Source organism: Xenopus laevis, chromosome 1S (assembly GCF_017654675.1).
Source record: "Xenopus laevis strain J_2021 chromosome 1S, Xenopus_laevis_v10.1, whole genome shotgun sequence".
Taxonomy (NCBI): Eukaryota; Metazoa; Chordata; class Amphibia; order Anura; family Pipidae; genus Xenopus; species Xenopus laevis.
This window is the reverse complement of record NC_054372.1, coordinates 81,313,163-81,331,810: the sequence shown is the minus strand read 5'-3', so window position 1 is coordinate 81,331,810 and position 18,648 is coordinate 81,313,163. Positions and strand designations below refer to the sequence as shown.

At 42.4% G+C, this 18,648-nt stretch overlaps 1 protein-coding gene across 1 annotated transcript; it reads right to left on the bottom strand.

Moving 5' to 3' along the window:
• Positions 1 to 14,195: 14,195 nt before the first annotated feature.
• Positions 14,196 to 17,113, bottom strand: LOC121399350. The gene is made up of 2 exons (XM_041579832.1): positions 14,726 to 17,113; positions 14,196 to 14,641 (listed from the first exon to the last, which is right to left on the bottom strand). Exons 1-2 carry the CDS (start codon positions 16,997 to 16,999, stop codon positions 14,453 to 14,455), a joined length of 2,463 nt encoding a protein of 820 aa, XP_041435766.1. The 5' UTR covers positions 17,000 to 17,113; the 3' UTR covers positions 14,196 to 14,452.
• Positions 17,114 to 18,648: the final 1,535 nt, after the last annotated feature.

Genomic DNA, 18,648 nt, shown 5'->3' with positions numbered 1-18,648 from the left:
TCAGTCGATCTAATTGTACAATGTAGGATAATGTATCGCCCGTAATGGTCTGTATGAATCTGGTGGAGTACATAAGGAAGGCTTTTCTTAATAAGGATAGCGACTCCTCTGGCGTGGGAGGAAAATGTAGCATGGTACGCCTGGGCTACCCATCCTTTCTTAAGTGCAAGAGTTTTGCGCCCTATTAGATGAGTCTCCTGGAGACAAACTATTTCAGGGGCCCATTGCTTCAAAACAGTAAACATAAGAGCCCTCTTAATTTTGTCATTAAGCCCCCGGACGTTCCATGATACTAAGGTTGTGGTTGCCATTCATACCTATGGTTGATTGCCCGTGCTGGACCCAGCGCTGTACCTAAGTATAAGGGTAAGGTAAAGATAGGGGAGGGGGAGAAAAAACCCACAAAATACAACCCTAACCCTCCCTGCCCACCCTGCAAACTGGGGTGGGCCTTGGCCCCAAACTGAAGTAAGCAAACATTTGCAAGGGACGAGTGAACCATCGCAGTAGTAAGCACACTCAACTTAAACTTGTAAACATATCATATTACCCAATTCGCTCCGAGTCCCAACAGTGAACAGAGGCTCCAAATGTCCGAACCTGGGGTCCCCCAGGTGTAGGTGTCGGCTCACCCTCTCCATGACGGGCAGCAGTCCAGCAGGAGGGGAGCATGTGTGTGACAGTCAAGCACTTGAAGTTACCTGCATCTTGAGACAACGCACACTGCAGGAGGAAGGTGTTCAGGCTCTGCGTGGTGAAGCCGGTGCGCCTTGTCGTTCCAGCCAGTCCATGGCACTCTGGGGAGTATCGAAAAAACGGGTGGTCTCACCATCAATCAGACGGAGTTTTGCGGGGAACACAGTTGAATAAGGAATTCCTTTGTCTCTTAACTTCTTTCGGACTTCAGCAAATTTTGCCCTCTGCCGCTGCACTTCGAGTGTATAGTCCGGAAAGAACAGTAGTTTAGCGTTCTCTATAGTAATGTCCCCTTTCACCCTCATTTGTTTCAGGATAGCGTCTCTGTCTCTGTAATTGAGAATTTTGGCTATCATAGTGCGTGGAGGTGCACCCGGAGGCGGAGGGCGCCCGGGGATTCTGTGAGCCCGCTCAATTAGGAAAATAGGAGAAAGGTACCGTGCCTCAACATGTTGCTTGATCAGGGCCTCTAGGAAGTGTTCCGGGTTGGGCCCTTCCTGGCCTTCAGGTATACCCGTGACGCGGATATTATTCCGCCGTTGCCGGCCTTCCAAATCATCCGCCCTGGCTCTACACATTTTCAGCTGCTGTTGCAGATCACTGATGGCATGCGGAACATCTCTAGTAACATCCTCGATGTCGGAGATTCTCCTCTCCGCCTCCGCGGTCCGCTCACGCACTCTCTGAAGATCTTGGTGTAGAAGCGCCAAATCCGTTTTAACCTCCTCGATCCTGGTATCGATTTTCACCTTCACCGCAGTCCTAGATTCACGGATCGCAAGGAGGACTTCTTGCAGTGTCGGTTCCGGATCAGACTGGTCCGCACACTGACCTGGTGGAGGTTGTGAAGATGGCGGGTCCGCTCTGTGGAGCCGGGCGCCATCTTGATTCTGTAGCCGGACATACTTGTCCATTTTAGACGCTGTTGTGTCGCTAGCTTTTTTGTGGCCCCCCATCTGTGGCAATACAGGTGGTGTTAGGTAGCCGATTATGCAATTTCGAGGCTGTGGAGCCCTCTGATCAGTCAGCACGGATCAATGACACCGGAGCTCAGCGGGAACACGTCTTCCTACATTGGCAGTTAGGCCACGCCCCCGAGAAATACGTGCTTTTAACTCTGAACAATCACTATGCTGCTTGCGATACGCAGACAGCAAAATCCACCCCCGTCTTCCTAAAGCACACAACTCCTGTCCTTTTTCAAAGGGTACTTTCTCTAAACATGTAACTACGTTAATTGGACTAACATCTTTCAATTGGTGCACACAATCCTGCACCTTTAGACCACTCAGTGGCAATAATTTTACATGAAGTATCATCCCAACCAGGGATATCTACAATATTTACAGCTTTCCCCACAATGCTATTATTCTTTCTCTCAAACATTTTATCTTATTCTCGAACCCCGCTCCTGGTACCAAAATGTCTTGCTACAAGTTCCCTTGGCAGACTTATCACAAACTAAATGTCTAACTGAGCACTTCCCCAGTAGACTTATCAAATATAGGGGTGGAAATAAAACACACACACATTGATCATCATTAAACCAGAATAATGTATTGTAAGAAAAGTAATACAATACCGATTGAAGACAACGCAACGTCTAGCCGAACTTCCCTTGGCAGACTTCTGAGAGGAACATCAGCTGGGGGACCCCGGGCCCAAATCAAATACAGCGACTCCCAGAGAACATCAATCGGCCAATGGTCCTTACAAGACCAATTATTCTACACAACACGTCTGCTTGTAGATGAAGTCCCGAAGCCCCCCCAGCTGAGCTCCTTTTTATATTGGTACAATAACAAAGTAATAGATCATTACACATAGACATATATAATAATAATAATGGCTACATGCCCAGGACATGGCCATGAGAATGACCATGAAAATGGAAATAACCATGTGAATGAAAATAATTGCTGTGTATAATTGCTGTGTATTTTGATTATAACTATGTGAATAAGATATGAGCTTCCTCCTTAATAAACATATTTATATGTTTATGAGTCTATTACCTTAACTCCTACTATTCCCTGTTCTCCTGCTAATGACTGAATAACTTAACTCCAGTTGTTCCCTGGTCTCCTATTAATACTACTCCGGCTGTTCCTTGGTCTCCTGCTAAGATCAGTACATCCATTTTATAACTAAGGAGCCATATTGAATGCACTTGATCACACTCACATTCATACATGGCCTGCCATGTCACATTTGTATCACATTCGACCCTTGATCAATTGCATTCAATAGAATCTCACACGACCCTCAGTTGTTTGCAATACAAGCGAGAGACTTCACAACATATGAAAATTAATGATATCAATATTGGATGTACTACTAAATTATATTTCCTACTTTCCTACTATCGAAGATTATGGTAACTTTAACTATACCACTAAATAATTGGGTTATATAGTATACCTATAAGTATATACTTAAAAAGTTATACTTTTTTGTTGCTTTGGGGTACACATAGATATTAGTGAGGGTAAGCATTGAATTATGATCAGACAAAATATCACAACCAAAACTACTTCTATAATTGTTTGAACCCAACCTCCCACATCAGGGATCCAACTAGTAAGCCAGTCCCACCAACCTTCATCCTTATGTTCAGTAATGTTAGTGACTAAGCTATGTAGAATACCTAATTGTTGGTTAATGGCATGAGAATGGTCAGAAAGGTTAAAACAACAAATACCCTTAAAATATTGACAACCATGGTTATGCTTAAAAAGCAAAAAATCAATGGCAGCCCTATTTTGTAGTACTGCATTTCTAATATCTCCAAAATCTGCTAAGAGACTAGCAATAGCTTTACTGGAAGCATTTATACTCTTGACCATAATACAAGCAATCTTATTAATTTGACGGCCTTGATATATGGTCAACCCAGGTATTGCAACCAGTGAAGCACCTAAAGCTATAATTTCTGATTTATCAAACAAATGTAAGTCTGATTCAAAATCAGATGGGAGTTGCTCATACGATGCCTTTCTTTTATAGCGATGTATGGTCTGATCTTGTAATATATGGCTTGTAGGGATAGTTAAACTAAGTCTGGTAAGTGCACAAGGCCCTCCAGAAATATTGGCTGGAATATAAGTAAAGGAAATGTTTCCACAAGAAAAGAACCATCCTTTTGGCAATGGGACATGCCTATCTAGACTGGGAGAGAGGATCGTATGATTACACAACATATTAGTAGTAATAATATAACATTCCTACATAGTTCTAGAACATACTGGTGGTTTGGGTCTTTTAGTATCAATCTTTGCCTGAATACATGCAGGAATCTTTTCACTATCACAAGTCATATTATAACACACATCTGCTGCAGTTATATGGTGAGTGATCAAAGACAGAAAAGTTTTTTTAATTTTTCTTGTAGCATTCTGATCTGCAACATATGCATAAACAGGTATATAAGTTTCAGTATCTGAGTCCTCAACATTTGAGTCATTATATTTTCTTTGAAATGTTGCTGTCAAAACTGTTGTGGGTGTGGGGATGGCAATAAAACAAGTCTCAATTAGTTCATCAGCACTTAGGACATCCTTTAAGCACATGTAGCTAGTGTTCAATACATCTTTAGCCATATACTCCCACAAATTGTCCCCTTGCAAAGACAGTGCCCTTTTAGATCTCTCTCTGCTCCCATTGATTTGATCTGATGGTTGTTCACACCATGGCAAATCCTGTGGTTGATACACACAGGTAGTAGTCAGCATGACAATCAGGAACTCAAGTCCTGCCAAAATACGAATTTGACAAACCCGACCTCCATTTCCTGGAGCAAAGATTGCGTAGGGCCACAAGATAGTTGATCGTCCTGGAAATCCAACCACCATTTTGGGAAAGAGTTTTTCAGTCGTCATAGGTAAGACTTCTTTTTCCTTTAATGTTGATCTATAAAGAGATACAGTTTATTATTCTTGTAAATAACATTTTTCTATTGGGACATAATCCCATTTCTCTTGACCTGGTCTGATTACTAATACAAGTAAGCGACATCCAATGGCACACAGGTCTACAGGAATTCTTCCAAAAATTCTTTATTTACGGATTGCAAATGCAACGTTTCGGGGAACAAAAATCCCCTTTGTCAAGCATACGAATTCAGAAAAAAAGTGCATACATATAACCAAATCAATTATTCAATTAGTGTGTCATACCAAACTAGCCAATAGTGTGAAATAATTAATTGTCCAATCAAAAAGAGTGAACCTGCAGCACAATACACCCACTTTTGTAAGAATTATACAATTCAGTTAAAATGGTAAATGCATAGTTAGAAAACATTTTTAATACTAAAAAACTGCAATATTACTGCATCCAATAAAACTACTATGTGAAGTGATACCATAAATTACATAAAAAGCACAATATCTGCAAATACAAAAAACAGGTGTGTATTCAACACTACTCCCTCCTACAAAGAATTATAGTATAGAAAAAATTAAATATATTAGTTATACAAAAATAGAAGGGTACATAAGAATTTACTCTTACCCTATAGAGGGATTACTGGAACAAAGAGAAGCTGATCCTAATACATAAATAAACCCGACCATGTGGGTATGTGTTGATCATCTGTAAAAGACAAAAAAGAATATTTTTGATAAAACAATAGCTATAAAAATATTTTACAAAAAGCAAGACATGTTGAAATATTCATTGAGCCCTTTCGGATCACGAGTCTGCAGAAGCCAAATCCAAAAACACTCTCTTTGGAGTAGCAGCCTTTTAATGTCCTGTCCTTGCCTAGCAGTTACTTTCTGAGAATTTTCGGTTTTAGGACTATCAGCACCCCATTGTGCCATTTGGCTGAAATATGTCTTTTGCGGATATTGCTTCAACTACGGATTTGAGAGCAGACACTTTCTCTTTCACGGAAGCTGAACGTAAGAAAATTCTTACCGCAGCACAGAGCTTACCCTTGAATATACCAGCAGTGGGTCCTAATTATTTGCACAATTTGGAACAGCTGAAACGGCGTGAAACTTTATGGGCGCTGCATTATTCATCACTAGCAGAGTATGCAAAGGCACAGCGTATCCCACGAGGACTGCGTGTCAACCTGAACCCTGTCTTATTTCGAGACAATGTGGACTTTTTACAGAAATGGCAAGGTATTTTAAATCGTTGCTCCCTAGATTTAATTACCTTGACCGTACAGCAGCTGCACACCGGGATGAGGGAGCTCAAACAGCAAATACATACAATGGAGGAGAGTTACCGTTCTACAATAGACGCGGACGAAAGCAGGCTGCAGGATCTGGAACACAAGATGGCGCAACTGCAACAGGAAATCCTCCAAGTCAAACTGCGCAAATTCAAACGCGACACTCGAGACTACGAACGCGGAGAAGTTTACACCTGGAAGGAGACCAGACGGGCATTCCGCAACTCACGGAGCACAGCGCAGCGATCAAATGGCGGGACTTCCTCTCTTTCTGCTGGCTCATCAGACCAGGAGTTTGGTTCCTCGGCATCATCTCAACTCACTTCCACTCCCTCTACTCCTTTTTTAGGGAAAGGTCGGACTGCAGAAAGCGAAGATTCGGAGGGGTCGCAGAAAAGCCGGCTCCAACTTGGAGGGGTCGCAGACGCCCATACCACCAGCGGAGGTAAATATGGTGTATAACCTTTCTTCTCACGAACTGACTCCGCTACAACTTAAGACTTTAAACAAGGGGTTAAATTTTATTCATGTTCACACTGTATCCCCATTTGCTTTAACTATTGATGTTTTCAGGTTTGTTCGTTCGCTTAAATTGAAAGCATTTTTTGCAGATAAACCGCTTTCTGTACAGAAGGATAACATGTTGCTAAATTTAAGATCTAAATTATCAGCAAAAAGTAACTTTACACCACCTGGGGGATTTCCTGCAATAGATACATTTGAATCTGTATTGTTACAAGAATTTGGTAAATTGCCTCAGAGTAAAAGCAACAAAGTTCATAATAATCTCAATAAGGCGGAAAGGGATGCGTTAAAAATACTACAGGCAAATAAGTCATTAACTATCACTAAGGCAGACAAGGGTGGTGGTATTGTATTGCTTAACACTACTGACTATGTATGCGAGGCCCAGCGTCAACTGAGTAACCCACTACATTACACAAAACTTAATGCTGATCCGACTTTGCGATTTAAGGAGACAGTAAATATTCTGTTAAATGAGGCTACGCTTGATGGGATTATTTCTGATGAAATTGCTAAACTGTTGCTGACCCAGAATCCCAAAACACTGTATATTTACTTTCTGCCGAAAATACATAAGGATCTGGTTAATCCCCCAGGGCGACCTATTGTGTCTAACGTAGGTTCTATTTGGCAGCCCTTGGCTATTTTTGTTGACTGTTACCTACAGGAGGTTTTACCTACATTGAAGCCCTGTTTAGTTGATACTGGTGATTTTTTATGTAGGTTAGAGAACATTTCGTTGCCAGATGAACCTTTTTTTCTCTGTTCATTAGATGTAAAGGATTTATATACTTCAATTCCTCATGAGGAAGGCATCGAATGTACTCGGACCTACTTATCAAAGGGATCAACACCTACTTACATGATTAATTTTGTGTGCACACTGCTTGAAAACGTTTTATTGAATAATTATTTTGAATTTAAAAATGATTATTATTTACAGATACAAGGCTGCGCAATGGGGGCCAACATGGCTCCTGCGTACGCTAACATTTTTATGGATCATTTTGAGCAAACATACATTTTTTCACAGATTGAGTATGCCCGCCACATACACTCCTTCGTGAGGTATGTGGACGATACGTTTTTTCTTTGGACAAGTAGTCTGGATAATCTATCTAATTTTGTTAATTATTTGAACAGTGTGCACAACTCTATTAAATTTACATATGAATCACATGATAGTGAAATACATTTTCTGGATGTGAACATCCAACTACAAAACAATGGGTTTGTTACATCTGTGTACACCAAACCGACGGATAAAAATAATTTGGTGTGTCCTACTATCCATCATCCGCCTGGGGTGTTTAAAGGTCTCCCCAAGAGTTAATTTATTAAGAGTAAGACGTATCACTTATAACGATGCACTGTTTGATTTGGAAGCCACCAAGGTAGTGGATAAATTCGCAGACAAGGGCTACAATAAAGGTAATTTATTGCAGGTGAAGAATGAAGTGGCAGGGATACCTAGGAGAGACACCCTTGAGAAGTGTAAGAAAACAGGTGTTAACAGCACCCGAGTCCCTTTTATTTCTACCTTTAATACTAATTCTGCTGCGTGTAAGAGACTTATCTTAAAACATTGGGGCTTGTTACAAGCTGATCCGAAAATAGGACATTTATTTCATCTTCCCCCTGTATTCTCGTATCGAAGAGGCAGAAACATCGGGGACCTTATTAAACCTAGACCTACTCAAAATTTCGATCTCCATTTAACCACGAATAGCAAGGGGACTTTCCCCTGTAGACAATGCGGACATTGTAATGGCATTATTGCTGGTGATGTAGTGGTACATCCGTCACAAGGGACTAAACACCCTGTTAACTGTTTCTCCACCTGTGACAGCCATAATGTTATATATTGCATTAAATGCCCGTGTGGTAAAGCCTACGTGGGCCAAACCACAAGACCGATCAAAGTTCGTTTAAATGAACATAAATGTGTAATAAGACATTTTAAACCAGAGAATGCTGGTGCGGTTAAGGAAAAGGGCAAAACAAGAAAAGAAACATTATTGGCGAAACACTTTTTTATTCAAGGGCATCAGGTGTCACAAGTCAGATGGCAGATATTAGAGAAAGTAACTGCTAGGCAAGGACAGGACATTAAAAGGCTGCTACTCCAAAGAGAGTGTTTTTGGATTTGGTTTCTGCAGACTCGTGATCCGAAAGGGCTCAATGAAGATTTCAACATGTCTTGCTTTTTGTAAAATATTTTTATAGCTATTGTTTTATCAAAAATATTCTTTTTTGTCTTTTACAGATGATCAACACATACCCACATGGTCGGGTTTATTTATGTATTAGGGTCAGCTTCTCTTTGTTCCAGTAATCCCTCTATAGGGTAAGAGTAAATTCTTATGTACCCTTCTATTTTTGTATAACTAATATATTTAATTTTTTCTATACTATAATTCTTTGTAGGAGGGAGTAGTGTTGAATAAACACCTGTTTTTTGTATTTGCAGATATTGTGCTTTTTATGTAATTTATGGTATCACTTCACATAGTAGTTTTATTGGATGCAGTAATATTGCAATTTTTTAGTATTAAAAATGTTTTTTAACTATGCATTTACCATTTTAACTGAATTGTATAATTCTTACAAAAGTGGGTGTATTGTGCTGCAGGTTCACTCTTTTTGATTGGACAATTAATTATTTCACACTATTGGCTAGTTTGGTATGACACACTAATTGAATAATTGATTTGGTTATATGTATGCACTTTTTTTCTGAATTCATATGCTTGACAAAGGGGATTTTTGTTCCCCGAAACGTTGCATTTGCAATCCGTAAATAAAGAATTTTTGGAAGAATTCCTGTAGACCTGTGTGCCATTGGATGTCGCTTACTTGTTTCCTGCTGTGAGGTTGCCGAGCCTCTACCATTGTGCACCAGGCGTCTCTTAACTTCTATAGGGTGTGCGTGGTCCTACACTACTTTTTACCTGATTACTAGTACAACATTATCTTTTCCTGCTGCAATTACTTCAGCAGGTTCTGGTTGTTTATTTGGGTGCTGTATGCAAATTTTTGCACCACTTTGAATTCCCATAGCTCCAAAACCTTTATCACCTCTTATTGTTAACACAGTTGGAGGATTTCCTTTATATATTGGCCCATGATAGACTGGCATAATGATTATTTGAGCAATACAGTCTTTTGCTTGTATAAGTAAATCAGCATCACTTGAATTCAGTAAAATAACTTTGATTTCTCCTTGATAATCTGCATCAATAACTCCTCCTAATACTTGAATATCATTAAGAGCTAATCCTGATCTGGCACAAATTAATCCAAAATGTTTTTGAGGAATTTGAATTCCTATTCCTTCCCACTTGTTGTGGAGCAACTGTATTTGCTGCATAAGCATGCAAATCTAAACCTGCAGCATCTGGCGTTGCTCTGTAAGGGGCCAATGCTCCTTCTTTAATTTCCCAATAACTGACAGTAGCATGAACCTGTAATGGCTTTACTTGCAAATATGGGGTTAACATACGCATTAAAGGAGTTTCGTTCTCAGTAATTGGTCTGTTATTTAATATTTGCAAAGGACCCTGTAAATTATCTCCAATTTTCTTAAGTGCCATGACCTTGTTTCCTCAATTGCTCTTTTAACAAACCATTCATCCTTTCTATTAACCCAGCAGCTTGTGGATAATATGGTATGTGATATATCCAATCAATGTTGTTGTTATAACAATACTCTGCTATCATTTTTCATTTAAAATGTGATCCGTTATCACTTTGTATTTGTAAAGGCAAACCATAATATTGTATTATCAATTCCAGAGTCTTGATTGTATTTATCTGGATAGCTCTTTTGCAAGGAAAACCTATTAAATAACCTGAAAATGTATCTACAGCAGTACATACATATTCCCATCCTCTACTATTTGGCAATGGACCAATGTAATCTATTTGCCATATTTGACCAGGTAATTTACCCCTTGCAATCTGTCCTTTCATAGTATGTGGTATTGGTCTATGCTGTGTGTCACGAACACGGTACTTCCAACCGCACGTGACTTTAGGTGTGGCTATCAGGGGTCACTCACTCAGTCTCTCACCCACCTTGCACACAGGTTAGACTAACACAAAAGCACCCCAAACACCAACCAACACCCACAAAACTCGTTCGCTGCCACCATCTATCATTCACAGGCGATAGAAACCTAGTGTGACTATTCCCCTGTTCTCGCTAACAGGTAATAACTCACAATACACCAATGCATTAACACTCTCTCACTATAGTCAGTTAGTTCCTACTGACTCAACAAGTACTTCAGTATGCAGAGGGTTAAGGCTCAACTCTTTCAGGCTAGGTTCGTTTAGAGCATCAAAGACAATCTTATTAAATTCTCTTTAATATTATAAAAGGTATAACAGTGCAATATACAAAAAGATGTTACAAAAAGAGACATACATTCAATAATACGATTACAAACAGTTGTAAAATAAAAGGGAAAACATGGAAAACCTATACTTAACTCCAAAGATATAGAATTCCTGGTCCTGGAGGCAAGGGGAAACAAACGGGATAACTTCCAATCGCAATTGGTCCTCCAAAGTAAATCCAAAGTTTAATCAGAAGAGCTGACTATTTATCAGTGATTTCAGGGCATCAGGTAACTGCACACTCCCCCTCCCTCAGGAATGTAAGGGGGTGTGGCCTAGCAGGACACAGATTGAGTTTTTATGACCTCCTGTGAGTAGGAACTGGACCAAGAATATAATGACCATAACTCTCCATTGGAACATAGGAGAGAGATGATTTTATATTCATTGGTTATTAATTCTCTCTGGGATTCCATAGATACTAAACATCAATACTTTGTGACCTGCCCCTGCCCAGATATTCACATCTAATATACAGAGTACCAAACCTAGTCATGTTTGGACTTGTTGGAAAGATGAAATTGCCTTGAACCCATCATCAGTTTTTTATACTGTTGGTACAACAGGTATGGGTTCTGTAAGGATAAATATATTGGAGTATACATTATATGTAACCTTTACTTCACCTTTGAGGGTCTTGCTGGGAACTTTAAGTTCTCACTCCTTGGGCTTCCCCCCTCCCCATGGAATGGCTCTTATCAGCCAGGGTATGGAGGAGGGAATTACAGCTCTGACCCCTCTGACCATAGTGAAAAGAGGCCTGTTATGTGTCTGATTTAGATGTTGGCAGAAATATTTCTCATGATACCTTGGCCTGTTTTATTAACTACCAGTAAACCCCCGATTCTCTAAAGAATCGTTAATGAAAGAATGGTAACAACAGTGAGGCAGCAAAATGCGATGGGTGCTGATTCACTCGGCATCCCCAGGCAGCAACTGGCGACGCTAATTTGTGGGGATGTAGAGTGAATCTGTGCCTATTGCTTGTTATTACCTATCTGCTATTAGAATTCTTAAATTTTGAGTTTATTGGTAGTAAAGTGTTACTGAAAAATTTCTTTATAAACAACATTTTTTGTGAAAATGTTCTCCTGTCCTTGAATGAGTTCTCCCTGGTGAGCTGTACTTAAAATCTTGACTTTAACATCAGATGAACGCTGCACTCTTGAAAATGCAACATAAAGTTGACCATGACCAAACACAGGCTCAGATAGGTAAATGCCGACTTTATCCAATGTTTGTCCTTGTGATTTGTTGATTGTCATGGCAAATGCAGCCTTAATGGGGAATTGTCGTCGTTTAAGTTTAAAAGGTAATTCCTGGTCAGAACTGGTAAGGTCAATTCTGGGAATCAAAACAGTATCACCGCTATGGGATCCTGTAAGCACTTCTGCCTTGATAACATTTTGTCTCATGCTCTTCACAACCAACCGTGTACCGTTACATAAACCTTGCTTAGTGTTAGGGTAGGGGCACACGGCGCGATTTCGCCGCGATTCTGCGCTGGGCGAGTTGTCGCTGCGTTTTTTAAGCCGAAATAGCTTTGCTAACTTTGGCGCTGGCGTCAATGCAAATCGCGGCGAAATCGCTGCGCTAATTCACACGCGGCGATTCTTTTTCTACTGTCGCCCGGAAACGCTCAGCGAGGCAACTTCGGACGACAATAGAAAACGAATCGCCGCGTGTGAATTAGCGCAGCGATTTTGCCGCGATTTGCATTGACGCCAGCGCCAAAGTTAGCAAAGCTATTTCGGCTTAAAAAACGCAGCGACAACTCGCTTAGCGCAGAATCGCGGCGAAATCGCGCCGTGTGCCCCTACCCTTAAAGGAGAAGGAAAGTCTCTAAACAACATTCCCTAAAAATCTCAGCCTTAATATAGTCTCTAACATATTCCCCCAGCTCAATGTAATGTTGCTTAGTTTGACTTTGTAATGGCAAAGTCAGGTCCTGCTATTAGGTACCTGTTTCAATCCAGAGCTGCTTCCTTTCTCCTCCAACAGAGATTTCCCCGGGCAAACACATGCGCACCTCACTGCTGAGCTGCTGCTGCCGTTTTTTTTTTTTTCTTCATTAGCATATTCAGCCTGTACGTGCTGAAAGTCTTGCCCTCGTTAGCCCCGCCCACTTAATCCCATTGTCCAATCGGAACTCTCCTCTGTTTTTTCAAGACAGTCCTGCACAGCCCCTCTCCCTAAAGCTGCAGTTTACAGTGTAGGAGACACGGGCGGAAGTGATGTCAGCAGCTTGAAAATGGCAACTGCAATCTATTTAAGAGAGGGCTTACTTTCAAGACAGCAAGCTGGATAAATAATGCTCATCCAGAAGAACTGCTATAGCTGTTTGGGAGGCAGAAGTATGGTAATTATATTAAAGGGATTTTCATGTAAATCCTTTCCTTCTCCTTTAAGGTTTCTTAACAGCATGACTATTGTTCCTACTTTGAGTATAAGATTGTGTTGTGGTAATCCAGCATTGTTGATAGTGTTTAAATATTCTAATGGGAAGTTAAGTTTCTCACTTTCGTCTTCAGAATCAATACAGTCAGTACTCAGAAAGACACAGCTTTGTCCAGGAAGTAATGCAATCACTTGGTTGTTTATCATGTCAACATCAATATTTTTTGGAGATAATATAGCCCGTTTTGCTAAAAATGGCCACCCACGCAGGTACGCAACCGGTTCCCCTCCTAGAGTGACGCTAGCGCCGCCATTAGACAAACTTGCAAAGGAGTAGCAAGATGGCCGACGCTTATACAGACTTTAGTGGGCGGATGACAAACTCGCAGAGGAGTAGCAAGATGGCCGACGCTTATACAGACTTTAGTGGGCGGATTTGGCAGTGGGCGGATGACAAAGTCGCAGAGGAGTAGCAAGATGGCCGACGCTTATACAGACTTTCGTGCAGGTACGCAACCGGTTCCCCTCCTAGAGTGACGCTAGCGCCGCCATTAGACAAACTTGCAAAGGAGTAGCAAGATGGCCGATGCTTATACAGACTTTAGTGGGCGGATGACAAACTCGCAGAGGAGTAGCAAGATGGCCGACGCTTATACAGACTTTAGTGGGCGCATTTGGCAGTGGGCGGATGACAAAGTCGCAGAGGAGTAGCAAGATGGCCGACGCTTATACAGACTTTCGTGCAGGTACGCAACCGGTTCCCCTAGTGTGACGGTGAGCGCATCTGCCTCCCTAGATCCTAACCTTCCAGCGGTCGCCGCCTGAGTGAGCAGGAAAGAAGAGGCGGCGGGAGGCAGAAGGAGACGGTGAGCGCATCTGCCTCCCTAGATCCTAACCTTCCAGCGCATCTGCCTCCCCGATCCTAACCTGTTCTGATCCTAACCTTCCAGCACATCTGCTAATCGAAGGCCGCATCTATGTCTTTCGGCTGAAGTTGCGCGCGCATCTCATAGATCCTAACCGAAGTTGCGTGCGCATCTGCCTCCCCTCCACTCGGGACATAGATAGGCCTTCGGTTAGTATATAGGATTACAGGCCTGTATCATGACACCTCCCCTTTTTAGAGTGAGCAAGGGGAGATTGACTTACAGGTCACTCTTAACCTTGCCACAATAAAACATAAATCCATAACCATAGCCAGGTCATTATCGAAATATCCATTCATGTTATACAGTATGAGGGATCAGGCTACCTCCCCGGCCTAAAGTCTTGTTCCTTGAGGGCTGTATCAGTATAATCCCAGGTACTGGACTGGTTTGATGTAGGTATACTTCCCATTTTGCCTCTATCTGCACTGTCTCTGGACAGAGTGCAGGTTTGCATAGTAGGCAATGGTCTATCACTGCTCTCCTCAGGCATCTGACCTATTCCTCCCACCTTGTTCACTGAGGGGCCCTCCAGCCTATCTCTAATCTCCCATTCCCTGGGCCTAGACATAGAAACTAGCTGGCGGCCTCCCACCTTGTTCACTGAGGGGCCCTCCAGCCTATCTCTAATCTCCCATTCCCTGGGCCTAGACATAGAAAGTAGTTGGAGGCCTCCCACCCCCTTGATGCCACCCTGGTCTCCACTGACCTGCTTAGTCTTGGGTTGGCATAAACCACTGGGCTTGTCCTTAATACTCTGGACTTCTGGAAAAACTACTTTGTTGCTATCTGACTTGGGAGCAACTCCTGGTACTGTCAGCCTTTCCTCCTTAGTACTGACCACCTGACCGCCCCTCAGTACTGGTTCTGGCATGAGGGCTATTCCTGGCCCACTACTACCATCACTCTCCCCAGTCTGAGTGGCATTATCCACTAGGACCCTACTCTGAGTCCTAACCACCTGTCCCTCATGCTTCTGCACTGACTCCTGAGCTTGGCGTAGCTGCTGACCCCCACTCAAGACTTCAGGCATTTTGGGTACAGGATCAGGGATTACACGCTGGAAATCCCTCACTGCCGGTATACTACCGGGCTGCACCAGGGAGACTCCTAGGGGAAACCTCTCCTCCCCCTCTCCCTTCTTATCCCTACTTTGGGACAACACTGGTTCAGGCACTGGTTGACTCTGGCTCCTGCCTCCCAGTCCTCCCTCCCAGTTACTTTGCTGCATTGTACTTTTTACAATTACCTGTTGAGGTGGGTGGCCACACTCCAGCGCGGCTGGACCTAGTGAGACCTGGTCATAGGGCACAAAAGCAGTTATCATGTAACCCAAATCATTCCCCAACAAGACATTTACAGGAATTTCATTAGTTACACCCACTTCCCTTAGACCTCTCCCCGCACCCCAATCCAAGAAAACTTTTGCCACAGGCACCTTTGGGTGGCTCCCACCCACTCCCTTTATGGACAAAGTCTTTCCAGGTATAATGTCCCCAGTTTTTATCATCTCTGGACGCACCAGAGAAAAATTAGAACCTGAGTCTCTTAGTCCCTGAGTCACTTTGTCCCCCACAATCACAGACTGCATATGATGATGTAGATTCTCAGGCTTACCAGACACAAGCATCACAACAGGCTGTCCAGGTGAAGTTGGTTCCTTCTTATGTGGACAGTCAGTCCTCACATGGCCCATCTGGTTGCAGGAAAAACATCGGCGGGTATCCTTTTGCCCCACAGCTGCAACAGACCCCCCAAAATATGAATTCTCACCAGACTGTGGACTGCTTTGTGCGATTCCTCCTGTTGATCGCTCCTTGTAGCTTGGTACAGATGCTCTGCGGTGCTCTGGCATCCGACTAGCTGCATAAGTATCAGCAAGCTTAGCAGCCTGGTCTGCTGTTTTAGGCTCCTGGTCCATAACAAACTGCCGTACTTCCAATGGACATATGTGTAGAAACTGATCTTTGACCATCAAATCAGTTAAATCCTCAATTGTGGTAACATCCAGTCCAGAGACCCATTGCTTAAAGGTAGTTTTCAAACTACTTAGGATATCTGCATAGCTGTCAGCAGGGCCTTTTTGTAGGGAACGAAACCGTTTCCTATATCTTTCTGGAGTAAGATTGTAACGGTCAATTAAGGCTTGTCTGATAGCATCATAATCCCCATCGAGCTCTGGTGGTAAATCCACAAAGGCTTCCAGGGCTTTGCCTTTTAACCCTGGGGTAAGGTACTTTGCCCATTGTTCCCGGGGCAGTTGGTACTGTCTACAAGTCCTCTCAAACCCACGCAGGAAGGTGTCCATATCTCCATCCTTCTCCATGGTCGGGAATTTGTCATGGGAAATATGGAAAGGATGGGCCACCCTGGGTTCCATGGACGGTAGGTGTGAGTTTTGTTGCTGGAGCTTTGCTAACTCCAGTTGATGCTGTCGTTCTGCCTGCCTTTCAGCTGCTGCTGCATCTCTTTCTGCTGCTGCTGCATCTCTTTCTGCTGCTGCTGCTGCTGCATCTCTTTCTGCTGCTGCTGCATCTCTTTCTGCCTGTTGATATTGCAGGATAAGTTGAAGACGCAGCTGGGGGTCATCTGAACCCAACAATTGCAAAGCTGCTTGCAGGGATGAATTCCTGTCATCCTGCCCACTGCAGCTAGAACTGTCCTCTCGCTGAGAGGATCCAGGAACAGAGTTCATCACTGGGACATCCTGAGTTGCATAGTCTCCTGACTCAGGTGTGTAGTTCTGCTGCTCCTTTTCCACCAAGGCACAAATCAACATTTCCTTTGATTTGTCCGCTACATCAATTCCTCTTTGCTCACAGAGATTGATGAGGGTCTCCTTGGTCTGCCTCTTGTAAAATGCTGCCATCTTGCAACACTTTGCCAAAATAAAAGATAGAAAAGAAAAACAAGAAGGGAAGGGAAACTGTTTGCAAGTATGTCTTAATAAAAATAGTATGCACTGAGTTTGTCTTTGAAGACTGTAAACTCCTCGCAAGGATTTACAGTTCTTTAGTGCAAGGTTTAATGACTTAACCCAAGCACTAATGCTCTAAATAAAAAATATGCCACCGCTGCCTACCAATCTGTCACGAACACGGTACTTCCAACCGCACGTGACTTTAGGTGTGGCTATCAGGGGTCACTCACTCAGTCTCTCACCCACCTTGCACACAGGTTAGACTAACACAAAAGCACCCCAAACACCAACCAACACCCACAAAACTCGTTCGCTGCCACCATCTATCATTCACAGGCGATAGAAACCTAGTGTGACTATTCCCCTGTTCTCGCTAACAGGTAATAACTCACAATACACCAATGCATTAACACTCTCTCACTATAGTCAGTTAGTTCCTACTGACTCAACAAGTACTTCAGTATGCAGAGGGTTAAGGCTCAACTCTTTCAGGCTAGGTTCGTTTAGAGCATCAAAGACAATCTTATTAAATTCTCTTTAATATTATAAAAGGTATAACAGTGCAATATACAAAAAGATGTTACAAAAAGAGACATACATTCAATAATACGATTACAAACAGTTGTAAAATAAAAGGGAAAACATGGAAAACCTATACTTAACTCCAAAGATATAGAATTCCTGGTCCTGGAGGCAAGGGGAAACAAACGGGATAACTTCCAATCGCAATTGGTCCTCCAAAGTAAATCCAAAGTTTAATCAGAAGAGCTGACTATTTATCAGTGATTTCAGGGCATCAGGTAACTGCACACTCCCCCTCCCTCAGGAATGTAAGGGGGTGTGGCCTAGCAGGACACAGATTGAGTTTTTATGACCTCCTGTGAGTAGGAACTGGACCAAGAATATAATGACCATAACTCTCCATTGGAACATAGGAGAGAGATGATTTTATATTCATTGGTTATTAATTCTCTCTGGGATTCCATAGATACTAAACATCAATACTTTGTGACCTGCCCCTGCCCAGATATTCACATCTAATATACAGAGTACCAAACCTAGTCATGTTTGGACTTGTTGGAAAGATGAAATTGCCTTGAACCCATCATCAGTTTTTTATACTGTTGGTACAACAGGTATGGGTTCTGTAAGGATAAATATATTGGAGTATACATTATATGTAACCTTTACTTCACCTTTGAGGGTCTTGCTGGGAACTTTAAGTTCTCACTCCTTGGGCTTCCCCCCTCCCCATGGAATGGCTCTTATCAGCCAGGGTATGGAGGAGGGAATTACAGCTCTGACCCCTCTGACCATAGTGAAAAGAGGCCTGTTATGTGTCTGATTTAGATGTTGGCAGAAATATTTCTCATGATACCTTGGCCTGTTTTATTAACTATTACAGGCCTGTATCATGACACTGTGTATGTTGGCATATGGGACATTCTGAAATCACTGTTCTAATGATATCATATGGGATACCTATTCCCCGTGATTGCGCTCATCTATACGTGGCTTTTTCTCCTAAGTGTCCACTTTTCTGATGTGCCCAGGAAGCCAAACCTTTAAGGTCTATATCATCAATGGGCTGGGTCTCT